The sequence below is a fragment of the Cebus imitator genome, unplaced genomic scaffold, assembly GCF_001604975.1.
Source record: "Cebus imitator isolate Cc_AM_T3 unplaced genomic scaffold, Cebus_imitator-1.0 Scaffold64, whole genome shotgun sequence".
In the NCBI taxonomy this organism is placed as follows: domain Eukaryota; kingdom Metazoa; phylum Chordata; class Mammalia; order Primates; family Cebidae; genus Cebus; species Cebus imitator.
The window spans coordinates 2991259-3000190 of NW_016107379.1; the positions used below are offsets into that span (position 1 = coordinate 2991259).

At 37.7% G+C, this 8932-nt stretch overlaps 1 protein-coding gene across 2 annotated transcripts in view; it reads left to right on the plus strand.

Annotated features, from left to right (window-relative positions):
* THAP9 (THAP domain containing 9) overlaps positions 1-6890 on the plus strand; it is a 20200-nt gene extending 13310 nt beyond the window's left edge. Inside the window, exon 5 of one of the 2 annotated variants that reach the window (XM_017530228.2) lies at positions 4839-6886. In XM_017530228.2, coding sequence (XP_017385717.1) covers positions 4839-6816 — 1978 coding nt within the window. In that variant the 3' untranslated portion in view covers positions 6817-6886. Of the gene's footprint in view, positions 1-4838 lie in introns of both variants that reach the window. The other variant, XM_037739157.1, reaches the window with a different exon arrangement.
* The last annotated feature ends 2042 nt before the right edge of the window (positions 6891-8932 follow it).

The following is an 8932-nucleotide window of genomic DNA, read 5'->3' on the forward strand; positions in this document are numbered from 1 at the left end:
AGATGGAGTCTCGCTCGGTTGCCAGGCTGGAGTGCAGTGACGTGATCTTGGCTCACTGCAACCCTCGCCTCCCAAGTTTAAGCGATTCTCCTGCTTCAACTTCCCAAGAAGCTGGGACTGCAGGTGTGCACCACCACACCCAGCCAACTTTTGTATTTTTAGTAGAGATGGCGTTTCATCATGTTGGCCAGGATAGTCTCAATCTCTTGACCTCGTGATCCACCCACCTCGGCTTTTCAAAGTGCTGGGATTACAGGCATGAGTCACCACACCCAGCCTCCCAGGCAGAATTTTAAGCTACCCGACTGACTCCCTATAATAACTAAGTTATTAGATATTGGTTTGTTAATTTAAAATATCATGTTGATGAGAATATAAATGAAAATTAGTTTGAACTTTTGCAAGGACAATTTGGGAATATTAATTTTAAATTGACACACCTAGTTATGTGCACCTGAAATCCAAAATTTGTCTTTAATTTCTTATTAAAGTTGAGTTTATATATGCCAATATATGCATAAGTTTACCTCAGATGATTACACAAATGACATAAATATGTATATGTGTACGGGTGCACAGGTATACATACACACATTGTGGCACTGTTATCTAAAAATTTGAAATTATCAAGATGTCCTTTGATTTGAGTTAAATTATCTTCATTTAACTATACTGTGGTATATACTGTGTACACATTTAAAATGTTGCTGTAGGTTGATATTTAAGGGAGTGTAAAAATATGTGCAACATTACCATTAAGTGAAAAATAAATTCAATATACAATTTTGAAAATTATATCTAGGTATGTATACATGAAGACATATGGAAGAATGTTCATGAAATATTAACAGTAACTTTTTACTTTCTTCTTTATACTTTTGTATTTAGTTTTTTTGAAAAGAAGAATGTGTTGGCCAGGCATGGTGGCTTATGCCTGTAATCCCAGCAATTTGGGAAGTTGAGCCAGGCAGATCACCTGAGGTCAGGAGTTCCAGCCTTGCCAACGTGGTGAAACCCCATCTCTACTAAAAAAAAAATTAGCCAAGCGTGGTGGTGTGCGCCCATAATCCCGCTCCCCAGGAGGCTGAGGCAGGTGAATCACTGCAACTCAAGGGGCAGAGGCTGCAGTGAGCCGAGATTGCGCCACTGCACTCAGCATAGGCGACAGAGCAAGACTCCATCTCAAACAAAAAGAAGAATGTCTTTTTTTATGACCAGAAGAAAATTTTTTTTATTTTCAGGGAAGAAAAGAGATTTAAAGGAGAAATTATGTCCTTCCCTACTGTTCTAACTCATGAACTTGGTTTGAGTATGCCTATTCTTTCTTATAAAAACTTTAAAAAATAAATCAAATCCACATATCATTCTGCTTCATGTTCATGACATCATTCTAGTAGCTGTAGATATTCAGATACCATTGAGGTTTCCATTTAAAAATCAAACTCAGCAGAACATAAATTGTTTTTTTTTTTACCCTATTTAAAATAAAACTTACATAGGGACACTGTGTGCTTCTTTATTATATATGTACTACATACGCAGCACAGCATCTTTGGTGCTTATTTGAGAATTGTAATGTAAAAAACATAAATTTTAAACAACTAAAATTTGGTGACACACTTGAAAAGAGTTTTCAACATGCTAGTTGTAGCATTGCTGTACTGTTTAGTCACTGTCTTACTATTTTTTCCTTTTTTTAAATCTTTTCAGTTCAGGGGTACATGTAAAGGTTTGTTACATAGGTAAACTCATGTCACAAGCGTTTGTTGTACAGATGATTTCATCATCCAGGTGTTAAGCACAGTATCCAATAATTGTCTTTTCTGCTCCTCTCCCTCCTCCCAACTTCTACCACCCTCGAGTAGACCCCAGTGTCTGTTGTTTTCTTTTTTCTTTTTATTTTTTTTGAGACAGAGTTTTGCTCTGTTGCCCAGACTGGAGTGTAGTGGTGTAATCCTGGCTCACTGCAACCTTCAGCTCCTGGGTTCAAGTGATTCTCCTGCCTCAGCCTCCCAAGTAGCTGGGATTGCAGGCATACAGCACTGGGCCTGGCTAATTTGTGTATTTTTAGTAGAGATTGGGTTTCACCATGTTGGCCAGGCTGGTCTTGAACTCCTTACCTTAGGTGACCCGCCTCCCTTAGCCTCCCAAAGTGCTGAGATAACAGGCGTAAGCCATTGTGCCCTGGCAAGTTCTCATCATTTAGCTCCCACTTATAAGTGAGAACATGCAGTATTTGGTTTTCTGCTCCTGTGTTAGTTTGCTAAGGATAATAGCCTTTAGCTCCATCCATGTTGCTGCAAAAGACATGATCTTGTTCTTTTTTATGGCTACATAGTATATGCCATGGTGTATACATACTACTGTGTGTGTGTGTGTGAGTGTGTGATGGAGTTTTGCTTGTTGCCCAGGCTGGAGTGTGGTGGTGCAATCTGGGCTCACTGCAACATCCGCCTCCAGGGTTCAAGCAATTCTCCTGCCTCAGCCTCCTGAGTAGCTGGGATTACAGGCACGTGCCACCACGCCCGACTAATTTTTGTATTTTTAGTAGAGATGGGGTTTCACCATATTGGTCAGGGGGCTGGTCTCGAACTCCTGACCTCGTGATCTGCCCGTCTTGGCTTCCCAAAGTGCTGGAATTACAGGCGTGAGCTATCATTCCTGGCCTGTGTGTTTTTAAAATCTATTAATGCATCATGAAATTAGTGGGTCATAATTGCCATTTAAGTGTATGTATTATTAAAACGTGTGCTGAATGAAGAGACTCCCCCAAACAGGCTTTGTGTGAGCAACATGGCTGTTTATTCACCTGGGTACAGGCAGGCTCAGGCCAAAAAGGGTGTCAGTAAAGGGCGGTGGGATAGGGGTTGGTTTTATAGGTTTGGGATGGGCAGTGGAAAGTTACAGTGTAGGGCTATTTTTGTAAGCTGGGAGTGGGTTGTAGGGTGTGGAGTGACAAGGTTGACCAAGGTTACAAACTCCAATGGCCTTATCAATTAGGGCAGGAATAAGGAACAATAGAGAGTGTCTCAAAGTTAAGTAGATGCAGAAGGGGTTGATCATTTCTTCCTCTTTTCAAGGTCTTCCATTTACTTTAGATTTTCCAGGAACTCATCTGGAGTGTCTGTGCAGGTCACAGAGGTTAATATGGCGTCCATGGCACCATCAGTCAGCCTAAAAGACCTTACACATATATGTATATGTATATATTTACAATTTATATTTATAAACTATTACAGTCATTCCTTAATATATGTGGGGGATTGGTTCTAGGACACCCCCAGCTTGTGCCAGTATACCAAAATCCATGTATACACAAGTCCTGTAGACAGTCCTGCAGAACCCATGTATACGAAAAGTTTGCTGTCTGTATATGCAAGTTTTGCATACTATAAATACTGTATTTTCCCTCCATGCATTTGGTTGAAAAAAAAAGTTCAAAAGTTAACTGTGTGTGTGATACATACTGCATATATGTGAACGTTTATGGTATGTACTAAGGGTGAATTTTGTTTATGAAACTTCTAGGTGGCACCTAAAATATTTGGAAAGCCCTATCCCAAAATACTTAGAGAAGAACATTAAACTCTCAATTAAGTAGCAGTCAGCTGTCCAGTAAGAAGCTTGGTTGCCTTCGAATACAGCCAAAAAATCAGAAATTTAACTCAAAAGACATTTGTGTTACAAAAGTATGTTAGTTACAGGTGAACACCCCAGTCTCTCCCTCAGAATCCCTTTCGTTGTAGAGTTATTAAATATGGCTGTTTTCTTTCTTGATCTGTAACAAGTTAGAAAGAGGAAATTAGAAGTAAGAAGAATTACAAAGATAGACACCATAATAGGAAGAAAATAATTAGCAGTCTGAGAACAGGGATACCATGAAAGAACTCCTAAGATAGTAACGCAGGTGGGTTGTATAGAGGCACAGATACACAAAAGTTATATGCCTTTAAGGGCATAATTTTGAGGCTGTAAAGAGTGAGAAAAGCAGTAAGCCCCTGGGTATCAGGAAACCGGGTTTCACATTTGTTCATAACAGTACATTATGGGCCAAGTCGCTTAACCTCTCCCTCTGTCCCAGTTTCCTAGTCGGTAAAATGAGGTAGATGTACTAGATGTTCTCAAAGTTTCCTTCCCATTCAGCAATTTTCTCATTTCAGTGAATTTACAAGTAAGACCGGGTTAAGATTTACAATATAAAAGATCAATTAGAACAAACTGGTTAGTTGGTTTGTTTACTTTTTAAAGACTAAATGAGAAAAACACTAGCAGCCTGCTAGCGCAGTGGTTGGGGCATAGGTCTAGGAGCCATTAGGGTGTAGGTTCGAATCCCAGGTAGGGTTAGTGTTAGGAATAGGGCTAGAGCATTAGAAGGGTAGCACAGTAGGTAGGGCACAGGAATAGGAAGGTCATAGGTTCGAATCTATGGCAGAGAAAAAAAAGAAAACAAAAAAGTTTAAGGCTGGGCGTGGTGGCTCATGCCTGTAATCCCAGCACTTTGGGAGGCCGAGACAGGCAGATCACAAGGTCAGGCATTTGAGACCAACCTGGCCAATATGGTGAAACCCTGTCTCTCTAAAAAAAAAAAAAAAAAAAAATATGTTGTATGTTTGCATCTTAAAATACTACTTTGTGTTTCTAAATTTCTTTTATCTTACTATTTTATTGTAACTATGAATATACCACTGAAAATGTCTATAGAATTTGGCTTCTTATATACTTGGCTTTATTTCTACAGGGATGGGAGACTACTTTAGTACTGGTTAAGTCATTTTCCTATTTACCTTTTTATTTCTGTTTCTTTAAGTTTTCTGTGTTTCACTTTTTATATATTCTAGATGGTTATCCAAATGCCAACCTGGTCCAGGTTTCAACAGCCACATTTTTTCTTTTCTTCAACGAAGAGTACAGAACGGAGATCAACTCTATCAATATTGTTCATTGATAATAAAAAGTATACCTCTCAAGCAACAGCTTCAGTGGGATCCCAGCAGTCACAGTTTACAGGGGTTTATGGACTTTGGTCTTGGAAAACTTGATGCTGATGAAACACCACTTGCTACAGAAACTGTTTTGTTAATGGCAGTGGGTGTTTTTGGCCATTGGAGAACACCTCTTGGTTATTTTTTTGTAAACAGAGCATCTGGATATTTGCAAGCTCAGCTGCTTCGGCTGACTATTGGTAAACTGAGTGACATAGGAATCACAGTTCTGGCTGTTACATCTGATGCCACAGCACATAGTGTTCAGATGGCAAAAGTGTTGGGGATACATATTGATGGAGATGATATGAAATGTACATTTCAGCATCCTTCATCTTGTGGTCAACAAATTGCATACTTCTTTGATTCTTGCCACTTGCTAAGATTAATAAGAAATGCATTTCAAAATTTTCAAAGCATTCAGTTTATTAATGGCATAGCACATTGGCAGCACCTTGTGGAGTTAGTAGCACTAGAGGAACAGGAATTATCAAATATGGAAAGAATTCCAAGTACACCTGCAAATTTGAAAAATCATGTACTGAAAGTGAATTGTGCTGCCCAACTCTTTAGTGAGAGTGTAGCCAGTGCATTAGAATATTTGCTATCCTTAGGCCTGCCACCTTTTCAAAACTGTATTGGTACCATCCATTTTTTACGTTTAATTAACAATTTGTTTGACATTTTTAATAGTAGAAACTGTTATGGAAAGGGACTTAAAGGGCCTCTGTTGCCTGAAACTTACAGTAAAATAAACCATGTGTTAATTGAAGCCAAGACTATTTTTGTTACATTATCTGACACTAGCAATAATCAAATAATTCAAGGTAAGCAAAAACTAGGATTCCTGGGATTTTTGCTCAATGCCGAGAGCTTAAAATGGCTCTACCAAAATTATGTTTTCCCAAAGGTCATGCCTTTTCCTTATCTTCTGACTTACAAATTCAGCCATGATCATCTGGAATTATTTCTAAAGATGCTTAGGCAGGTATTAGTAACAAGTTCTAGCCCTACCTGCCTGGCATTCCAGAAAGCTTACCATAATTTGGAGACCAGATACACATTTCAAGATGAAGTTTTTCTAAGCAAAGTAAGCATCTTTGACATTTCAGTTGCTCGAAGGAAAGACTTGGCCCTGTGGGCAGTTCAGCGTCAGTATGGTGTCAGTGTTACAAAGACCCTCTTTCATGAAGAGGGCATTTGTCAAGACTGGTCTAATTGTTCACTAAGTGAGGCATTGTTAGACCTATCAGATAATAGAAAAAATCTCATCTGTTATGCTGGTTATGTTGCAGACAAGTTATCAGCTCTTTTAACTTGTGAGGACTGCATCACTGCACTATATGCATCGGATCTCAAAGCCTCTAAAATTGGGTCACTATTATTTGTTAAAAAGAAGAATGGTTTGCATTTTCCCTCAGAAAGTCTATGTCGGGTCATAAATATTTGTGAGCGAGTTCTAAGAACCCATTCAAGAATGGCAATTTTTGAACTAATTCCTAAACAGAGGGAATTGTATCTTCAACAGAAAATATTATGTGAGCTTTCTGGGCATATTTATCTTTTTGTAGATTTGAATAAGCATCTCTTTGATGGAGAAGTGTGTGCCGTCAATCACTTTGTTAAGTTGCTAAAGGATATAATAATCTGTTTCTTAAATATTAGAGCTAACAATGTTGCACAGAACCCTTTAAAACGTCATTCAGAGAGAACTGATATGAAAACCTTATCAAGGAAACACTGGTCATCTCTACCAGACTATAAATGTTCAAGTTTTGCTAATACCAATAAATTCAGGCATTTGCTAAGTAACGATGGATATCCATTCAAATGAGAGACCTAAAATATATTAACATTTTAATTAAAAATACTTGGTCAACTTTTTTTTTTTTTTTTTTTAGATAGAGTCTTGCTCTAGCCAGGCTGAAGTGCAGTGGCACAATCTCGGCTCACTGCAACCTCCGCCTCCCAGGTTCAAACGATTCTCCTGCCTCAGCTTCCCAAGCAGCTGGGACTACAGGTGGGCACCACCACGCCCAGCTTATCTTTGTATTTTTAGTAGAGACGGGGCTCCACCATGTTGGCCAGGATGGTCTGGATCTTGACCTCATGATCCGCCTGCCTTGGCCTCCCAAAGTGCTGGGGTTACAGGCGTGAGCCACAGCACCCGGTCAGTCAACATTTTTTAAAGTTAAATTTACCTTATTTTATAAATTGACCATTCTGCACAGTGGACAAGTTTGCAATTCTGACTTATTAAAATTACTAATTCTGCATATCACAAAAATCTGCTTATACTTTTGGTATGGCTTGCAGCATTTATGAGTTTTCCAAAATGTGGAAGCAGTAGGTCAGTAGGAGCAGATTAGCCAATAGGTACTGTCTTTGAATTTACTACTATAAGCAGTGTGACTGGACACAGTTTTAACTTGTTCAATCTGCTTCAAAAACAAGAAAAACAACTATGAGTTATCAGAACATTGACTCCTTTTATGACTAGACTACATTTCTAAAAGATCTTTGGTTTATAATTCTTAAGAAAATTGACAATACCCATAAAACCTTGAAGATAACTTAAATATGAAAATTAAATCGTAGTTTGAAAATTAGGCTCAAACAAATATCAAATACTACAAAAATCCCCTTGTCCCAGGATACCCTGAAAGAGAAGTACTGAAACTTTGTCAGGCAGCCACGCTGGGGAGTACAGTCTGGAAAGAACATACCTAATGTGTTTTTCACTCTCCATTATCCCTGAACTTTGAAATATTACTTTTGAATAATAAGCTGGACACTTAGTTTGACTTCTCTTGGAAGAGCTCAATGCTTATCAGAAAACAGGGAGAAACCTGATCTGAAAAGCAGCATACTAAGGACAATTTCCTCCACTCACATCCACATTTGAAAAGAGAAATAGAAAAACATAGGTAACTCTACTTTCAAAAATGGGAGTATTTTAATGGATAGAAGAAACAAGCACACTATTCACCTGTGTTTGTAAAACATCTCCTTTTTTGTCACTGAATAAGTGTTCGCAAAGTACAGTTAATCCTAATATGAAAACTTAGAATTACAAAAGATGACTGCCAAGGTAAATGTATATTATTTAAAATTCCCCTTAAAAAATATTTTGATGTTTGTTTATTCTACCTCAAACAAAGACTTAAATGTTTTAGTGTAATAACCAGTTTATACTTCATTTTATACAAAACTTATTGCTGAATATTGTGCTTTTTGTTGTTTGTAAGTAGAATTGAATTTAAATACACCAGGACAAATCTTATTTAAAGGAAGCCTGTTTGTAAATCACCAGCATTAACTTATTGCTTATATAAATCCAAGCTCTGTACCCAATCTTTATGTAAAGCAAGGTTCACACCTATAGTATCTAATGCCCTGTGGTGTTACATTTGACTAATGTACAAATGTCTGCATTTTAGTGTTTTGCATTATTCCTTTAAGTGCTAGATAAATTGGAAAAAGATGGTCAGTTGAGACAATGAATATGGAAAAATTTGAAGGTCACAAACTTTTCTTAGATAAGAACAGTTTCATCACTACTTTTAGCCCAGTTAATTGCTCCTGCACTTGTGAAAGGGCTTGGGGTCTTATACCAGACTTACTTGATATGATATGCTTTACAGTGAAATAAATTATTCATTCATATTTGATTTAGGGCAGTTTGCTTATAATTTCTACTTTGCATCTTTGCCATTTTTTTCTTCAGAGAAAAACATTCCCTTTCAAAATGTATCCTCCTACTTTCCAACAACTAGTGCTGGGAGAACTGGATATCCACATGCAAAAAAATTAAAATGAAGCAAAGACCTAAATATAAGAGGTAAGGCTACACAACTTTTAGAAAAATATGGAGTTAATCTTGGAGATTTGGATTAGGTGTTGGTTTCTTTTATTTTTACTTATTTTTTACTATTAGATTGGCACAAGAT